The following is a 19,855-nucleotide window of genomic DNA, read 5'->3' as shown; positions in this document are numbered from 1 at the left end:
CTCACCCCATCTATACCTGTGTGTTTGATCCTTCAAGGTCTGGCTCAAATATTGCAATTTTAAGTGCCCATAAGAATTACAGAAATAATCCCTCTCTTCTAAGGTGACACTTGGTTGATCAAGAACCTTTGACTAGATAGCCCAAAAGAAAAAATATGTAGTGATAAAAAGCCCAAAAGAAAAAATATGCAGTGATAAAATGACTCCTAATGATATTCTGCTATACTCATAGATCAGTGCCTTGTTCAGTCATCATCACAAAAGCTTCCTTCTGCAGCAGATGGGAACAAATACAGAGACCCACAGTCAGACATTATGCAGAGAGAGAGAGAGAGAGAGAGAGAGAGAGAGAGAGAGAGAGAGAGAGAGAGAGAGAGAGAAACCTTGGAACATTCAGCCCTAAATGGAATGTCATCTCCATCAACTCTCTCCCCTCAGAGCTCAGGGAACCCTGTGAAAGAGGAGGTAGAGAGAGTGTTAGGAGCCAGAGGGGACACCAAGAAAACAAGGCCCTCTAAATCAACATGAGCAAAGCTCACATGAATTCACAGAGACTTAGGCAGCATGCACAGGACCAACAGGGGTCTGCACCAGGTCCTCAGCATATATATTATGGCTTCTAAGTGAACTTCTAAAAGAAAGCATTTAATTGGCAGATTGCTAACAATTTCAGAGGTGAGTCCATGACTATCATGGTGAGGAGCATGGTAGCAGGTGGGAGGTGTGGTGCTGGAGCAGTGTTGAGAGCTTACCACAATCAGGAGGTATAGAGAGAATGAACCTGGCCTGACATGAGCTTTTAAAGCCTCAAAGTCCATGCCCAGCAACTCACCTCCTCCAACAAGGTCACATTTCCTAATCCTTCCCAAACAGTTCCACCAACTGTAGAACAAGCATTCAAACATAAGAGCCTACAGGGGCCATTCTCATTTAAACCATCACAAGTGTATATAGAAAAAAAAAATCAGTGTGGCATTTAAAAAGCAGATAAAGTGCTTACCTTGCAAGCATAAGTACATGAGTTCAAGCAGAGTCCACATTAAAATGTTGTGGTGTGGTGATAGGTGCTTGTAGTCCCTGTGCTGGGGAAGCGGGGACTGACATATACCCTGGGGCTCACTGGCCATCCTAGTCTATCTGACTAGTTTCAGGCCAGTGAGAAACCTCATCAAAACAAAAACAAAACAAAACAAAACAAAAAAACAACCAAACCAAAACGCAAAAAGATAGATAGCACTGAACGCCAGAATTATGACATCTGAGCTTGTGCACTTACTCATGCACACAGAAATGTACAGGACTGGCACACATACATGTTCCCCCAAGCACAAACACACACATACATACAAAGACTATAAGATTACAGAGACTTGTGTCAATTACTTTATCATTCAAATATGAACATGGCCTTACAAATGATTCTGAAAAAAAGAAGAAAAAAATCCAAGTTGACAGCCCTTCACTCTCTCAGAAGTAATTATGCCCTGCCTGGCTCACAACCCACTGTTCTCTCCAGGGAAGAGAACTAGCAATTACTGAGTGTCTACTACAGGAGCCAGTGAACGTCGGCTCATGGGCTAGACTTGCCTGATACCCGGTTTGGAGCTAGGGATGGTCTCCACACTTAGAAAAGCATTGGGAAAAAGACAAAAATAAGATTTTGTAGCATTTGCAGGTGACATAAAGTCCATACTTCAGTGAGCATAAATAAAGCACCATTGGAACAGAGTCATACCCATTTGTTTGCATATTGACTATGGCAGTTTCTACACTAAAATGGTAGAAATTGAGCTGTCACAACAACCATCCAATTGGGCTACAAAGCCCCAAATATTAACACTTGGTTCTTTTCAGAAAGCTCGTCCTCTTGTGTATGAAAGGCCAGGAGCTTCATCCACAGCAGCTCAGATGGTCCTTAGTTGTACAGGTGAGGACACTGAAGGCACAGAGTTTAAGTAGCTTTTACAAAGGGCAAACTGGGTGAATCACAGTGTTGGAATTCAAAGCTGAGCCCGCTTCATTGTAAAGCTGCAACTCCAGGGCTTACATCACGCCTTGGACAATTACGGTGACATCATCGTCACTTTCCTGTGTGAATATTCCATTGTGTTAAGTGGTCATTTATGAAACAGTTTCTTTCCTGTGAGAAGCTGCCCTTGGGTTCTGGTACTTACAAATCAAAGCTAAATAAACTGTTCCACATACACAGGGCAAAGGGTAAAAACACATGAAAGAAGTTGGGAAGATGGTTTAAAGCCCCAAGACTTTTCTGGACTTTTTCAGCAGGTACTTCTTGGTAGATGCAATTACACAGAATTTCTCTGTGCCATTAGAGGTTATGGGCAATACAGTCCCAAAGGAAGAGAAAAGAACAATAGGCAGCCTGGGAGGGCTGCCCAGATCTCCTCCCGTAGCCAACAAGAATGTTCTGTCTAGCTCCAGAGACTAACTGCAGCACATTGCTTTCTATGACATTCAAATACCACCTAGCTTTCTGTCTCCCTAAGTGAAGAAAAAAAAATGGAAGTACCTTCCTCCATCTCAAATTACGGTTTTTATCGTCATGGTCCCCAGACATTGGGAAATGGTAACACTAGGCTAAGAAGTGAAGTACACTACCACGTTCTAGTTATTTATTTCTCTTACTAAATCCTCATTGCCCTCACCCAGCAGTTTCCCAGCACCAAAGCTAAGCTGCATGGCCCAAGAGAAGAAGTGAATTATTAGAACTCTACAGAATGCAAATGGTACACCTGAAATGACAGGTGAACAGATTAAACCGGATGAGAGGACAAAATTGTTTCCTCACAATAGTTTGAGTCATACTGACTACACAGATCCATCTGAAGTCATGGTTGTAGGGGCCAGCCAGGTAGCTCAGCTGGTGAAGGTGTTTGCTATGCAAGCCTGAGCTGGACCCAAATAAAGGTGGAAAGAGAAACTGACATCCACATGTGTGCCATGGCATGTACACACACACACACACACACACACACACACACACACACACACACACACACACACATAAAAAGTAAGATTAAAAGTACAGGAAGTTATGGCTCCAGAACAATCCATGGGTCTTGGCCTCCTTAAAGGTCAGTTTAGGAGAGTGGTCATTTATCAGACTTGCTGAGAACAGTGTGAGGAGTGGGTACTTGTTTTCTGGCACAATCAGCCTTGGGCTTCCTTTTAATCTCTGGAGCAGTGGTTCTCAACCTATGGGTTGCGACCCACCCTGGGGTCAAATAAACCTTTCACAGGGGTCACTAGGGCCATCCTGCATGTCAGATATTTACATTATGATTCATACCTGTAGCAAAATGACAGTTATGAAGCAGCAATGGAAATAATTTTACGGTTAGGGGTCACCACAACATATTAAAGGGTCGCAGCATTAGGAAGGTTGAGAACCACTGCTCTAGTGTGTCCTGTCTGAAGTGATCAATGATAGGAAACCTATACTATGTCAAAGTTTAACCAAGCCTGAAAAATGTTCACCCCACCCATCAATGACTTCATTTAATACCCATTGGTGTAGCTGGAATACTGATGCCTGATTTGGGACTGTTGAACTTCAGAGTTAAAAGAGAATACACTGCTGCTTTTTAAAGCCATTCCTGTTTGTAGTTATTTATTGCAGAGGTGCTAAGAAATAAAACACTGCTATGGCTCTCAAATGTCGTCTCTCAAATGTCATCATATCCTCACCTCTTGATGATGGTCTTATTAGCAGCTAAGTTTGGAAAGGCGTGGGACACATGCTCAAAATGGCCCCATATGGAAAACATATCTAAATGTCTAACAACAGGGAAACTGGTAGCTAGCTGGTCACACAATGCAGTTCTGAAAAACAAAGCCCCTGGGGCTGGGAGAAAGTGGAGTGAGGTAATTCAAAGCCCCTGGGGCTGGGAGAAGGTGGGGTGAGGTGATTTAGTTGGTAAAGGTGCTTGCCACTAAACCTGATGACGTGTTCTTTCAATCCCTGGGACTCACATGTTGGAGGAGAAAAACAATGCCCACAAGTTTTCCTACCTTCACATGTGCACGCAAACACCCAAACACAACCAAACCTACCCCCCACACACTAAATATAATAAAATATAACAAAGTCACTGGTGTACTGAGAAACTCATAGAGCTCTTTTTGCTGGCATAGTGGACAGAGACCAAAAGACCAACACATCTCTTGCAATGCCAGGGGCAGGTGGCAGGCGGAACTAGATTCTCTATTGTAAGTTGGGAATAAAAGTAAGAAGAGGAATTAGTAAATACCACTTTAGAAAATGCGATCATGTATCAGTTATGTCAACAACAACCACCAAATGTGTCTCAATATTTGTATTCCTTAAAGAAGAATCTGGAGTTCCAATAAATGCTACCCCTCCAAGTGGACAGGACCATTGAAAGAAAAAAAAAACTAAAGAAAATACTGAAGAAGATACAACATAACACAATCTCCTGAGCCCACACAAAATGTAAAACCTACAAGACATGAACTTGATTCAAATTAATTACACTGACAAATGCCTTGCCAGTCAGTTTCCTTTCTGTTGCTGTGCTAAAACAAAGACAACTTAAAGGAGAAAGAGTTTAATTGCCTCACAATTCTAGGATACAGTCCATCATCTTGGAAAACTTAAGGGGGGAGGGACTTCAAGCAGACTCAAGCCAGAAGAATGGTGCTGCCCACTTTCACATTGAGTCTTCTGACATGAATTAATGTAACCAAGATAGTTCCCAAAGACATGCCCACAGTGGAACCTGACCTAGACAATCTGCCATTAGGTTTTTCTTCTCAGTTGATTCTAGGTTGTGTCAAGTTGACAAATAAAATTAAGCATTTCAGTGAGCAACTTCCTACAAGAGTGGGTTGTTATAAAAGAATGAAGCTGGCCCATTCCCATTCTCTTGTTCCTTGCTCACACATATCCCTTTCTACATGTGACTAGTTCCTTTCTCTGCCATATTGTGAATACCTGCCAGGATGCCAGAGTTGAGTTGTTTGGATTTTCCAGCCTAACTAAATGAACCCCTTTATTTTATAAGTTACTCAGCACAGATCCTTTAGTTACAGTAACATAAAACTGACTATAAAACTGAGTAGTACTCCAATGCAAAGTGTGGCTTGTTAGACTAAACCAAACCTGCTACATGTCTGGGCACTGCTTATGAGCTATTAAGTTTCTTTTGCATGTTTAAATGATTGGGAGGAAATGGAAATAGTATTTAATGGCATATAAAATAGTAAGTCACATGTGTCTATACATTTTAATTCTAGTTTGTTTTACAGTTTCACAATGCATGCTTTACATACCGACCACTCTCACCTTGCAACCTACCCCACCACCTGTGTCCACCCTCCTCCTCTCTGTATCTGTCACTTATATATTGTCCTCTATCTCTGTTTTTGAGGCACACAGTTGGGTAGCTGCAATAAAAATCAGGCATTTACAGAAAAAAATTGGCTGACTCTTTCTATCCATATATGAAAGTTGTCTTGAGTGCTGAATGTAATTCTTCATATCCCATTTTAATGAGCACTGAGTGACTAGCTGTGTTCGGTACAGACTCTGGAAACCATTCCTAAAGATGCTGGGATTAACATTTAAGGAGATCTTAGGACATGAATTCATGTTTACACAGGTTATTATTTTATTTTTATTTTTCAAATCCATGGGAATCCTGAGTGCATTTTTGAAACAATAGCTTCAAGTCATCACTGTCATGAAGTGAATGATATTGTCTCCCCAAATTCATACCTGATTACAAGTCTGAAATGGGACCTCACTGTAGAAAGATCTTCACAGATGCTATTAATGTAAAGAAAAGAAGATGAGGTCATTTTGGATAAGAGTGGCCCCAGATGCAATGATAGTGTCCTTGTAGAGGATAGAAGTGGAGACACAGAACTGGAGGAGAAGCCATGGCATGGAAGACACAGGCAGAGGCTAAGATATGTAGCCAGAATGAAGGGATGCCTAAAGCCCCCAGTAAAGTGGGCAAGGTGGGGAAGATTCTCCCCTAGGGTCTTAGAGGAAGCTAGATGAAATTGTGGTAGACTGAGTGGAGTCCTGCAAAAAGTATGTCCATGTCCTGACTCCCAGAACCAATTAATGCCACTTGGAGGTAGCATCTTTGCAGATGTAATTAGTAAAGGATCATGAGATAAGATCATCCTGAATGATGATGGCCTTATATGCGGTGACAGTGTCACACATAGAGAGAAGTGTCGTCTTGAAGACAAAGGCAGAGACTGAAACAATGGGGCCACTGGCCAAGAGAAGCCTGAATGCCTGGACAGTTGGAAGAGGCAGGAAGGATTCCCCTGTAGAACAAGCATGGCACTGACACATCTTGACCTTAGACATCTGGCCTGTGAACTTATAAAGAATATTTCCCTGCTCTGTAAATCTGTCCAGCTCATGGTAATTTGTGATAGTGCCCCTAACCAACCAAGATAAGTTCCTTGAATGTTTGTTTCAATTCTAACTTTTCTAACATGTCATAAAGGCTAAAAACAACTATATTTTTTTCAACTTCTCCTAGAAACTTACAGAGCCTTCACTAATGGGAATTTTGCTAAAATAATAAACAATATTAATGCTGTTCTCCTTACAAGGCTAAAAAGAGATAGAAGATTGATTTTAATTAAACTTTTGGGGGCATTGTAGATTCACATGCACTTGGAAGCCAACAATGCCGATGTCCTTATGGCCCCTTGTCTTACAATGGAAGCCACTTGCAAGAACATAATATTGAAACTGAAGTCCTTACCTTGATGCAAAGCTGTGAGTTAATTTGGATGGTCTTCAGTTCACCTGTACTCATTGAGGTGTGTGTGTGTGTGTGTGTGTGTATGTGTGTGTGTGTGTGTGTGTGTGTGTGTGTGTGAGAGAGAGAGAGAGAGAGAGAGAGAGAGAGAGAGAGAGAGAGAGAGAGAAATGTGTATATTTAGCTCTATCTACCACCTTACAAAACTCCATCATGACAAGGATAATGGTATTTGAATGCCTTGAAAACATACATTGCCTATGTTGACACATATGGTAAGTTCAATGACAGATCTGAAATAGACAAGGTGAGGGCACATATTTACATGATCATTGAGGAGGAAAGCCAATATATCTGGTTAGTCTAATGAAGGTAGTAGTAAAGAAACTGTGGTGAGCACAGCAGGTTTCTAGGGCAAGACACACCTCGCCTACCTTGTCCTTTTTATCTTGCCGGGCATACGGGAAGCAGGGTATCACAGCAGTTACCCTAGATGAGGATGCAATCTTGCACGCGTTGATCATGATGAGTAGCTCCATCAGGTTGTCATTAATTTCCCCACAGCCACTCTGGATGATATAGACATCTTCCCCTCTCACACTTTCACCAATCTCAACGCTACAAAAGAACAACGTCATCTTAGTTTCCTTTGCCTGTTGTTTAAAAACACTCTAGAAAGGTGACTTAAGGAATGGGGGCTTATTTTGGCTCATAGTTCAAGGTACATCCCATTATGGCTGAGGTTAAAATGGAGGGACCTCGAAGCAGCTGTGCATAATGCATTCTTCAATCGGAAAATAGAGAATATAAACTTATGTTGCTTTTCGGCTCCCTTCCCACTTATAAAGTCCAGGGCCCAGTCCAGGGAAGGGTACTACACAATGGGTGGGCCTTTCTGCCTCAGTTAACACAATTAAGATAATTTCCCACAAGCTGGCTCATAGGCCCATCTCCCAGGTGATCCTAGATTCTGTCAAGTTGACAATGAACAATCAGCCACCACAACATTGGTTAATATCAACGTTTCTAAGACTCCCTGAGACTCACCTCCAACTTCAGCAATCCAGCAGGTCCAATTATGAGACTCAGCACAGAGTCTCTATTCTGACTGTGACTTATGAGATGGCATGAACACAGAACAAAATCAGCAAAGGAAAAAGTACACAAGGGAATCCAGGTGTGAACTTTCAGGCATTCTCCCCCAGGGGAGTCACAGAAAGAAGTTCAGCTCAAAGTCTCCAGCAATGAACTGTGACAACTGGGAAGGGTTACCTACTAGGGTAGACATAGAGACTTAGGGCCCAGGCTTTTTATTGGAAGCTGGTCAATGTAGTCACCTACTGCCTAGTGCATACCAAAATGCTAGCTTTGCACCAGGCGGGTGGGAGCTCAGTGCAAGCCACATTGTTTCCTGGTCATTAACAGTTCACATACAACGAGCCATTCTTACCAAAGAATGGTGTGGGAATCCCTGTAAGAGCTAAGTTCCCATAGGCCAGCCAAGAGCTGACCTTGCAAGGAACCTTTCTAAGTTCCAGGCCTTCTCTGAAAATTCCTTGTGGTAATTTTTCTATTATGAAAGTTAAGCATGGATAATTCAAATCACAGGGCTGAAGAGATGGCTCAGTTGGAAATGTGCCTATCAGCCCAAGCATAGAGGACCTGAGTTTGGCTCCCCAGAACCAACACTTAAAAAAAAAAGGCCAGTTGCACTGCCACACACATCTATAACCCCAGCTCTGGGGAAGCAGAGACAGCCAGGCAGCTGAATAAATGAGCTCCAGGTTCAGTGAGAGTCCTATCTCAAGGAGTAAAGCAGAGATGGATGGAGGAAGTCATCTGATACTGACCTCTGGACTCTACATGTACATGACCACGGAAGCATGTACATATACCACATACACAATCAAATCATGATTAAAGTATGATTCAGCCTGTAATCCCAGTACTTAGGAGGCTGAGATAAGAGGAGTCCTGAATTTCAGGCCAGCCTGGACTACAGAGGGAGAACTAGTCTCTGTGTCTCTGTCTCTGTCTCGCTCTAAGGCTTATAACAGTTAAATAACCCGGAGACAACCAATTTCAATCTTTGATGGCTTTTTAGATAGAGATTTATTTTCAAGTCTCCAGCTACCATGTGAGACTTGAGTCTTGATTTTTCATGAAGCATCAAGTATTGACTTCTCACTATAGAAGATGAGGATTTAACATCTCTTCATCAATACTCCATCACAAAGATGAATGCTTCCAACCTCACCATCATGTCAATACAGATCAGTATTCAAGCTAAAGATTGATTGCTACATTTGAACTCTGTCCATGATCAGAGCCGAGCTGTGAAATAAACTAAAACCAACATTCGTATTTTTCTTTTATGCACAAGTTTCGATGTGTGTATGTATCTTTTACCTTAGCCTTCCTCTGGTGAATTTTCTATTTACTACACATTCACATTTCACCCCACATAGTCCACTAACAATTTCAATCTCCTAGTGTCAGTCTTCAAGTCCATCTCCACTTTCCCATTTTGCCAATATCCTACCCACAGCTGGATGACATGAATGGCCCAGATGCCATAGGGATTCTCTCCACCTTGTTGCCGCACTCCGTTGGTCATTTTCTGTGTCCTATTATGGCATACTTCCTTGTTTTGCTAGTTGTCATCCTGTACTCCTGGAGAGTTAGTGGTAGCCAACTTTGATATATTTGGGACACTATGTACATCATGTGAATTTTGTTTCTGTGTAACTTATCTTAAGATAGGATTCAGAAAACTGGGGCTATGAATGGTAGAGTATTTGTATAAACAAACATGAAACCCTGGGTTCTACCCCCTATAATGGAAAAATAAATATAGAAAACTTCACTGTGCCCACCTGAATACAGCTACTTAAAAGTACATCATCATAATCTGGTGTGATGGCATACACTTAGAGTTCCAGCCAAGATGACTTTGAACTCTTCTTCTTGCCTCTATCTTCTAAGTGCTAGAATTACAGGCATGTGCCACCATGATGGGTTGTGAAAATGAGTTTTGATATTTTTTCACAGTCCTCTTGCATAAGGCTCTCTGTTATGGATGTTAACAGTACACTGTAAACCCAGAATGAAAGGAACAGAAAGAAACTGAAATCTATCTCTTTATTTTGAGTGCTAAAGAATGAACACAATTCTTGGGCCAGTGAGGTGGCTTAGTAGATAAAAGCAGATGCTGCCCAAGCCTGACAACCTGTGTTCAGTCCCTGAAATCCACATAAGAAGCTGAATGTTCCAACTATTGTTTTTTTTTGTTTTTTGTTTTTTGTTTTTTGAGACAGGGTTTCTCTGTGTAGCTTTGCCCCTTTCCTGGGACTCACTTGGTAGCCCAGGCTGGCCTCGAACTCACAGAGAACCGCCTGGCTCTGCCTCCTGAGTGCTGGGATTAAAGGCGTGTGCCACCACCGCCTGGTTATGTTCCAACTATTGGATTAACACAATTACATCAAGTATAGAGCTAATTTAATTTGGCAAGTATCTGCAACCCCAGAACTCCTCCTATACAGAGGTACTACTTCTACAAGTGCAAGGAGAGAACTGATTCCTCAGTGTGTCATGGCATTCATGTGCACATACATACATACAAATAACTTAAAATGTAACATAATTACATCAAGTATAGGACTAATTTAATTTGGAAAGCAAATATTACATAGCTCAGGGGTTGACAGAAAAGAATACAGCACACAACCTCTTTTTGCATAGCCTCCACACAACAATAAGGATGGTTTGGTAGTCCCAGTAATGAATACCCCTAAAGACATCTATACCCGAATCCTTTGAATATCGTATATTATATAGCAAGTGGGATGTATATATGCAGATGGAATCAAGCATGCTAATCAGCTGATCTTAAAACATAAAGGTCATAGCAGACTATTTAAATTTGTCCCAGGTGATCAGAGCTGACCTTCAAATCGGAAGAGGAAGACTATGAGTGTGAAGAAGGGATATGATGACTAAAGCAAACCAGAGAGATCCTCTACTGCTGAAGCTTTCCAGATCCCAGGGCTGTGGGGTGCCTACAAAACTGAAAAGGGGACTGGGACTCTAGCTTGCTAGAGTGCTTGCCTAATATGCATGAAGCTTTGAGTTGGGTCCCCACCAGTAGGTAAAAACAGGTATGGTGACACACTCCTGTGATCCTGGTACTTGGGAGGTAGAGACAGGAGGATTGGAAGTCCAAGGTCCTCATCAGCAACATTGAGAGTGTTCAGGGCTAGCCTAGGCTACATGTGACACTAAGCAAAAGAAAAGAAAGCTGGAAAAGGCAATGGAATAAACAGATTCCCATGAAGTTTCAGGAGGAAAAGCAGCCCTATTGACCTTGCAGGACTTGTAGTGGATAGACATGTAAGACATAGCAGTAACAGGGATGGCATGTGGCCAGCAATGCCTAAAATATTTACGATCTGGCTCTTTACAGAAAGTCTCAGATCTCCTGGTCTTATGACTGTTTATCCCCACAAGATCACATTCTTTAGCCTGCTTTTCCTCACCAAGGCACTGCAATCCTATGACTAGCAGTCCAGGGGAGCACAGAAAACACCATGGCAACATTTCTTCCAAAGCCAGTTCTGCTTCTGCTTACAATGAACACATCCCCACCCCAATCTGTAGTGTAGATCTCTAATGGGTTGTGTGGATCAGCTCAAGGGACCCTCAGACAAGAAGACTGAAGCAATGCTGAATGGCCACAGCAATGTAAATGGTGGCTGCGTATTTTATAACATTTTTTTCTATTGTGACATAGGATTTAAGTCTCTTCCCTAGAATCTAGATGCCTTCCCTAGACCTAAGAAGGCTTTGACCAATACAATGTTATAGAAGTGATGATACGCCAGCTTCTAAGTCCAGGCCTTAACTGACTGGCACTTAACTACTTCCTGACTTTTGAAACTCTCCCTCTTGGAACACAGCTTCTGTGCTACAAGGGAATCTAAGCAGCCCTGTGGAGTGGTTCTTAGCCAAGCATCCAGGCAAAAGCTAGCCAAACTTATCAGCCACATGAGTGAGCTATCTTCAAAAATGGGTCCTAAGGTCCCAGTGCCCACCCTAGCTGCCACCACTGGAGACAGAAACAAACCTTCTTTGCTCTGACCTGCACAAATTTCAGGTCTGGGAATCAAATAAACAGATTGCTTTAAGCCATTGAGTTCTGGGTGTACTGTTAAATGTCAGCAACCAGAATACTGGGTCCCATGGTACAGGTAAGGACCCTGACAGCAGTAAATTAACCAGGGTAAAATACTACAAGAGACTTGAGATACCATCATGAGTACTGCCCTCCAAGTCATAGAGGGTTCGCTGGGGTCGGAAGAGAAGCTGGAATATACTTCTCCCTGAAAAATGGAAGCAATTCAGAGATGAGAAGGTAAAAGTGGAGTGTGCCTGTCTCATTAAGTAGCATTTAAGAAAACTAGGAATCCAGGTGCTGAGAGCCAGGGCACAGCATCCGGACTCCTGCTCTTCACTCAGCAGGAGGCACTGAGGAAACAGTACCTTACATGAGTCCATTTTCTCTTGTTTTTGCTCTTTGTTTTCTCATCTCTACGGTCAATTTGGGGACTGTGTGTAAGAAATCAACCTCTGTCCCATTGTAGTTCATAAAAAGAATTAGCACATTAACCTTGTAAATTCTTCTAGGTGACAGAAACATAAAATGTATCTAGGTGTTGTGCATGTCTGTAATCCCAGCACTTGGGAGGTGAAGGCAGGAGGATCAGGAATTCAAGGCTAGCCTCACTCAGTGAGCTCTGGACCAGGCTAGACTATATGAGGCCTTGACTCAAAGAAAGCAAAAGCAAATAATACAACCACAACAAACAAAACAAAAACTCAGCCCAACATGGAGATGAGGGGTCTTGGACACTTTACAGTTCCTAATGGTCAAATGTGGTTAAAAGAGAACCCAAATGAAATAAAAACAAGTCTGCTTTCCATTTCGAATAAATGTATGAACAATTACACTTGAACTTCCCAGTGAGTTTCACCCAACGGCCCATATAGGACTTGTAGCAGAAATCCAATACTAACCCAGCAATGAACTCACCTAGACTAGCTATGCTCTGCAGCAAAGAATTGTTCTGCACCAAGATAACAAGGAAGAGTTGCTTTATTTACTTTCAAAACCCACAAGGTCCAGAAACATCTCCTTTATTTACATGACAACACCCTGTGGACAAAGACTCTTATTCTACTAGTGTTCTCGGAGCTTGGACAGGACTGAGAAAATTCTGCAATAGTCAAACCTAGATCTATTCTTCTCCAAAGTCCTAGAGCACCCTCCATATATTAAACTCTACAAAGGGAGCTGTGGATGTAGCTCAGTTGTCGAGTCTTCTTGTCTAGCATGCACAAGGACCTGAGATCCATCCTCAGTACTGAAAACAAACAAACAAAGGCAAAGTGACCTTTAAAAAAAAAAGACATTGTTTTATATTTAGCTAAGCTGGTCTCAAACTTCCTATGTAGCCGGGGATGCTCTTGAATTCCTGCTTCTCTTGCTTCTTCCTCCCAAGTGTTGGGATTGTAGTGTATGCGGCGGCTACATCCTGTTTTGATGTGGTACAGGGGACCAAACCCTGGGCTTTATGCATGCTTGTCAAGCAACTCTAGCAATGGAGCTACATCCCCAACCCCAAAGGGGCATTCTTAGCCTGAATTGTCTATACAGTAATACTATCTGCCATCTGTTTCTCCTATTATCATCCAAGGTGTGTAAATGGAGTTTACCACCTAGAAAAGGTCACATGGGATGCACATAGCCTTTAGAAAAAAAATCTTTGTCATCGACATTAACCTAACTCTTAGCTGGGTCTGGTGACACACATAACTGTAATTCTAATACTTTCAAAGTAGGGGTGGGTACTCCTGTGAGTTTGAGGCCTGCCTGGGCTACACAGTGAATTCAGTAAGATCCTAGATACTATAGACAAATCCTGTCTCAGAAACGCAAAATAAAGCAACAAAAAGAAAAAAAAATGCCCTTAACTTCACAAATTCTCGATTGACTCAAAGTTGTCAAGATTTTCTGCTTTCTTCTGAAAATTTAAAAGTTTTAGATCTGACATTTCTGTCTATGATCCATTTCAAGTTAATTGGAGAAGGGTTGAACCCCCCCCCCCCCGCCCCGTAAACTTGTTGGATGAATTGCAACCCTGCCGAATGTAGAATGGTTATCTGTCACTGTGCGCTGGTTAATTGGACTAAACAGAATGAGGAAAAGTAACTGGCCTCGGGCAAGTGGGATAAGGAGCGCTCCCAGTCCAACTTCAGAAGAAGGCTACTGCCTGCCTGGCTGCACGGAATACTGGTGACCACCTCTTGCTCCCGAGAGAAATGGGTACAATTTTTGCCAAACGAGGCTCTTGCAGCTGTGCGCAGCTGAGTTCCATAAACACAAAGAAGCTATTAGTTCGCAATATTCGATGCAGCAAAGTTAAAGGAAGCCCAGGAGCGCTCAACACGTGCGTCCTGCTTCCCAGGCTCTTTCCAACTCGCACACAAACCCACCCTTCTGGATAAGGCAGTACTCAACACCCAAGCTGCTGAGAAGAGTCACCTGAGCAGCTGGCAGCACTCTGATCGCCAGCCGCTGGAAGTAGCATTCGAAAGTTCCCCAAGTAAATCCAGTGCCCGGGACCTGTACAGAAACCTTTTCACCACGCTTGAGTCTGGGTTTCCGCCTGGTAGAGACTCGGAAACTGGGGCGGGCGGATCCACAGATGTCTCCCTACCCCCACCATTCCAGGCACCGATGTGATGCCCACAAGCTTCGCCCACTCTCTCAGACGCGCAGTGACTGCACTGATGTCGCCCTTCCGGACTGAGGACACCAGGCAAGGCGGCGCAAAGAGGAGCCTGGGGTGCCTAAGGATCGATAGGTCGCCGAAGTCCGGGTGCTGGAGGCCCAGCTACCAGAGGGACAACAGCGCGCAAAGACTCCAGGGTGACTGGGGGGGGTTGGGGGGCTCCCTTGCTGGACTTCTTTCTCCCCGGGCGCAGCCGCGGTGGCTCTGAAGCCGCGTTGCTGCCGTCCCGCCCCGGAAGGGAGAGCACAGCGCCCTCCGAGGTTGCCCGGGCAAGAGTTGGCTCCTGCCTCAACCCTGGTGTGGCTCCCACCTGGTCTCCTGGTTGCTGAACTTCTTGGTGACCACCTTGCCCAGCTCCAGGCCCAGGCGATCGGCCACGCGCTGCGACAGGTCCTGGTGAGAGCTGCCGCTGAAGAGCACGATGTTGGGCATGGTGACGCACGGTGGCTGAGGGGCGCCCTGCGAAGGAGAAAGTGATAGCGACGCAGACTGCTGCTGCTACTGCTGCTGCTGCCGCTGCCGCTGCCGCTACCGCTGCCGCTGCCGCTGCCGCTGCTGCCGCCGCTACCGCTACCGCTACCGCTGCCGGTGCCGCCGCTGCCGCTACCGCTGACGCTGTTGCTGCGGTGCCCGCTGCTGCTGGTGGAGCGGGAAAAACGCGGCAGCGGGACCTAGGGGGAGGGGAGGAGCTGGGGGAGGAGCCAGAGAGAGAGAGAGCAAGCCAGCGAGAGAGGAGGAGCAGCCGACTAGTTGCTGGAGGGTGCTGGGAAGCGGCTGCTGCCCACGCAGGCTGGGCACGCAGGTTGTGAAGTTCTGGGTGGTCCAGAAACACCCAGGTGCGGTTGCTCGGTAGGGGAGCTCGATGCTCCACACTTGAAATGCCTTTAAGTGGGGAGGTCAACAAACCAGATGGAGCGGACAGAGAGAGAGAGCAAGCGATTGCGGGAAGGGGCCATAGGGGTGCCTCGCAGCCAAGAGCCGCCTTTCAACCCGGAAGCTCAGAACCCAGAGGTGATACTTGGGGTTCAAGTGCACCCAGCGTCCATGTGGGAGAGACCCACACAGCTACCTGCATTTGCACCCGAGTGTGAAGCATGTTTCTTTCACTTTATATCATAGTATATACTACCTTTGAAGCTGGACTAGGAAAAAGGTTTTCCCACCAACGAGAATTCCTTATCTCTCATAAATTTAGATGTGTATTTTGAAAAGTAAGCTCAAATATTATTTTGTTTTCGATTTTTTTCAGTAATAGCTGAATATTCGTTTTCTTTCTTATTATGTAAATGCCTACACATACTTCTCTTTTGCCTCTTGGTTGACAAAGCCTGAAAATTTGAGCGTCTGGTTCTTAATAGTTAAGTGTGCTGCTCCGTAAAGGAACCACTGATGTGAGCCACCATTTGAGCCCTAAGCTCAAGTGCAAGGGGCCCATTGACTCTACCCAATGGACTCTGAGTCCTCATTTTTATGTAGATAGGCTAGTCCTCTGGCTCCTTTCACAACACTGTTGGATTCTCATGAGCCTAACTCCTCCAAAGCTGAGGTCCGGGGCTAGGAGAAGAAGCTAATGCACTATCAGAGCCAATCAATGGGCACAAACTAAAACCAAATGTAAGGAAAGGAGATGCATCCTGAGCTCATGGAGGAGTGGGGCACTGGTGATCCTGATTACCGCTTTTTTAAAAGCTTGGAGAGACAGATTAACCTTGTCAGATAAATAGCTGGGCTCCACTAATGTCCACTGAGAATTGGCTTGCCATCCACACCCAAGGCCACTTGCAGCTGAATTGGAATTGTAGCCCACTCTAAAGGTACATCCTGTGTTACTGGGATTAGGGAGATTGTTCAAATCCTTGTTTTTGTTTTTTGTTTTTCCATTTGGGTCCTTCCTTGTACTTTGTGAATTGGATGTCTGCTTTAGTGATGCAAGCCTTTAATCTCAGCACTCTGGAAGCAGATACAGGTGGATCTCTGTGAATTCAAGGCCAGCCTGGTCTAGTGGAACCCTGTCTTTCAGAACTTCTACCGCCCCCTCCCCCCCTTGGCAAACTGAAGCAAATTAGATTCACAAAAGGGTTTCTTTTGAAACTCCAGTGACCTGCTTACCAAAAAGTTCTCCAAAGCACCATTACAGTTGAATTTCTGTCCCCTTTCATTCTGCTGACAAAGGTGTATATGTCCTATTGTATTTTTTTTAAGCCAAGGTGATGGTGATATAAATAATCACATCTATTGGGAAGTTAAGATGGGGATCAAGAATCCCAGGCCAGCCTGTGCTACATAGTGAGACTTTGTCTCAAAAACAACTGCAGCAATAATAATCTACCTGCACTGTGTTTTAAGCTACACCCAGTCATGTGCTGCATAAAGATTCAGATGACAGACCACACCATTAAGATTATATCGTTTAATGATGTAACAGCTGTCTTGGTTCATTTATGTACACTCTACTATGCTTACAGGAGCATGAATTCACTTCATGATGTATTTCTCAAAACATTCCACATGGTAAGTGGCATATGACTGTATTCCATAATAAATTAAATTTGTATAATAAATTGCCCTAGAAATGAGATTTATACTCATACTCAACCATATGTCTAAAAATTTTATTGAATGAATCTGCTAACATAATTATACTTAAACTCATCTAATAAAATTTACTACCAGCAATGTTACTGTAATTTTTCTGTCCTTAAATATTTGTCTCATAGATAAAATTTATTAATCATGACATTTCTCTAAATATATACATGCTATCAGGGGGAAAGTAGCTTCTGATCAGTGTGGGGTCCTAGGATTCTTTGATAACAAAACTGATAGAGCATAAAATAATATGTTGAAGTTCCCAATCTCTAGGTTAATTCATAGATGAGATTCTAGAAGCTAAGATTAAGTTGTAACCTTGTTAATAGCATGAGATGAAATATCTGTGTTAGCATGACAAGGAAAATGCGTGGTAATAGACTATGCTTGAGTGTTGAGTGTACAGGGGGCAAACTGTGCTTACAATTGCTGAGGATACTAATGGGAGTCAACAAAAACCATTCTAAGAAGCAGGCTGTGCACAAAGCCATCACTGAGGAATGTACAGGCTTAAGAAAACACCTATAGAAAGAAACACTTTCTCTCCCAAGCACCTTTGTCTTTGATCCACAGGAGGCCGATTATGGAAAAAACGTTCATCTACAACTGTCTCTCAACTTTAGCACAACTGACAGACTGTGTGATTCTTTGTTGTGGGGCTTTCCTGTCTATATAGGATACTCAGAAGCATCCTGCCCTGGTCTCAACCCATGATAAACCAGTAGCCCCTCTCTACCTGTTGGGACAACTAAAGTGGCTCCAGGAACAATTAAATATCCCCTGGCAGGGCAAAATGACCCCAGGTTAAGAACCAGTTGTCTGAGTGAGCCCCTGGACCTTTCCTCCTCCATGTGGACTTTTCCTGGTGGCCATTCAGGCTTCCTCACAATGTAGCTTCAGAGTTGCAAGAAAGAGTCATCCAAAAAGACAATCCTCAATGATAAATGAATAAATGAATACATGAATGGAACCGTACTGAGATTCATCTTGTACTCTACCATCAAATTAATTAAAAATTAGATAATCCTTGTGAACAAACACTAATACTCTGCTTGTATCTTGCTTGCTGATATCCTGCTGCCCAAAGCAAGTCACATGGTCAAGATCAGAGTCAGTGTGGTGTGAATGAACAAAAGAGTTGCACGTTATGTCCACCAAAGTTCCACCACAGTCATCTTCATTCCTGGAGGGAGAGGGGCTCCAGGAAAGCACAGCCTCTGCTACTGTTTAAATTCAGAAGCAAAGACTACATACTCTGTGCATATGGCCTTTTAGTCCTTACCCATATTGCACAACATTTACTATTTTAAGATCGATATATTCTCGGGAAAAATTAAAATGGTGAGAATTCCCATTGCTAATATGTGACTTCACTTGTGAATGGAGAGGAGTGAAATGGGAAAAGAATCAAATGTTCAAACTTAGGGACAGGTTTATATCTTGCCTTTTCTACTTCTTTTCATGTAGTGAGTTTTCTGCATGTTTGCTGAATGAATTTGTTTCTCACCTAGGATGAGAAATATATGTATGTAATGTATGGAATAAATATCTCAAAGTTGCATGACTATTCAAAGTTAGCAAAGGAATCAGAATGTGAGTGTTCCAGCACATTCTTTTCACTTTAGAAGTGTTGCCCCAAGTGCATATACTACAAGCTTCATAGATAATTCAAATTTTGCAAGTAGCACAAAGAAACTGGTGAAGTCATTTTAATAATATAAATTATTTAATACAAAATATTCAAACTAGTATTACTGCAATATGTAATTAGCAAGAAGGAATTAATAAGATGTTCATGTTGGTTGCAATCCTTCAAACTCTGATGTATGTATTATACCTATAAATGACACATTGCAATGTGGAATGTGACTTTCCCACACCTGAACTGCCAGACAGCCAGGGATGGCTAGCAGCTGCTACCTTTCAGTTATGATTTCTAAGAGCAATCAAAGCCAAGTTTCCCTGACAAGTCTGTTCTCTTAGCAAAGAATGCACAGTTAACTATAAAACACTGAAGCTTATCTACAGTTACTTCTCAAAATAACCTATAGTGGGGCCTCAGAAGATGGCCCATTTGGTAAGAGAGCTTGCTGAGTATGCTTGAAGACATGAGTTTGGATCCGCAGCACCCCATGTATAAAGGCCAGATAGAAGCCTAATGTAGCCACATGCCTATTACCAGTTCTGGGAGTTGGGTGAGTGGAGACAAGCGCAGGTGACAGACCAGGACATCTTAAGTTTTCCTCTGTACACATATACGCACACCACATATGAGCACTTGCACACACACCCCTGCATATCTCCCGGATATCCTAAAGCGGGCTCAACTTTTCAGTTTTATTGCTCTATTAGTGACATTTTCATTTAGAATCCAGTGCTTTTCTGATTTCAATTTCTACATGTTTGCTTTTCACTTACTACTTACAGATTTTTTTTCAATGGAGTTTTTAAATCTATCCACCACATATAGCTTTTGGAACTGTTAAAGTTGTTGCCATATTTTCTTCCAGCTGCTTCAGATGTTCACCTATTTCTTCTAATCTTTAATTAGTGTATGTAAAAAGGATAAGACCATCAAACCATACACACTTGTCCAAAATAGATAAAAGACCTCAATGTAAGAGGTAAAATTAAAAAAACCCTTGG

General features: G+C 43.0%; 1 protein-coding gene across 3 annotated transcripts in view; it reads right to left on the bottom strand.

Annotated features, from left to right (window-relative positions):
* The window catches only part of Prps2 (phosphoribosyl pyrophosphate synthetase 2), a 36,652-nt gene extending 21,467 nt beyond the window's left edge, over nt 1–15,185 (bottom strand). The window contains exons 1-2 of one of the 3 annotated variants that reach the window (XM_028883553.2): nt 14,931–15,185; nt 7,196–7,388 (exon numbers count right to left, since the gene is read on the bottom strand). In XM_028883553.2, coding sequence (XP_028739386.1) covers nt 7,196–7,388; nt 14,931–15,052 — 315 coding nt within the window. In that variant the 5' untranslated portion in view covers nt 15,053–15,185. Of the gene's footprint in view, nt 1–7,195; nt 7,389–14,370; nt 14,830–14,930 lie in introns of those variants that run through there. The other 2 variants (XM_028883554.2, XM_037199462.1) reach the window with 2 other exon arrangements.
* Between the last annotated feature and the right edge of the window lie 4,670 nt (nt 15,186–19,855).

The sequence above is a fragment of the Peromyscus leucopus genome, chromosome X (assembly GCF_004664715.2).
Source record: "Peromyscus leucopus breed LL Stock chromosome X, UCI_PerLeu_2.1, whole genome shotgun sequence".
Classification (NCBI taxonomy): domain Eukaryota; kingdom Metazoa; phylum Chordata; class Mammalia; order Rodentia; family Cricetidae; genus Peromyscus; species Peromyscus leucopus.
Note: the sequence above shows the minus strand (reverse complement) of the source record. Positions and strands in the feature narration are given on the sequence as shown.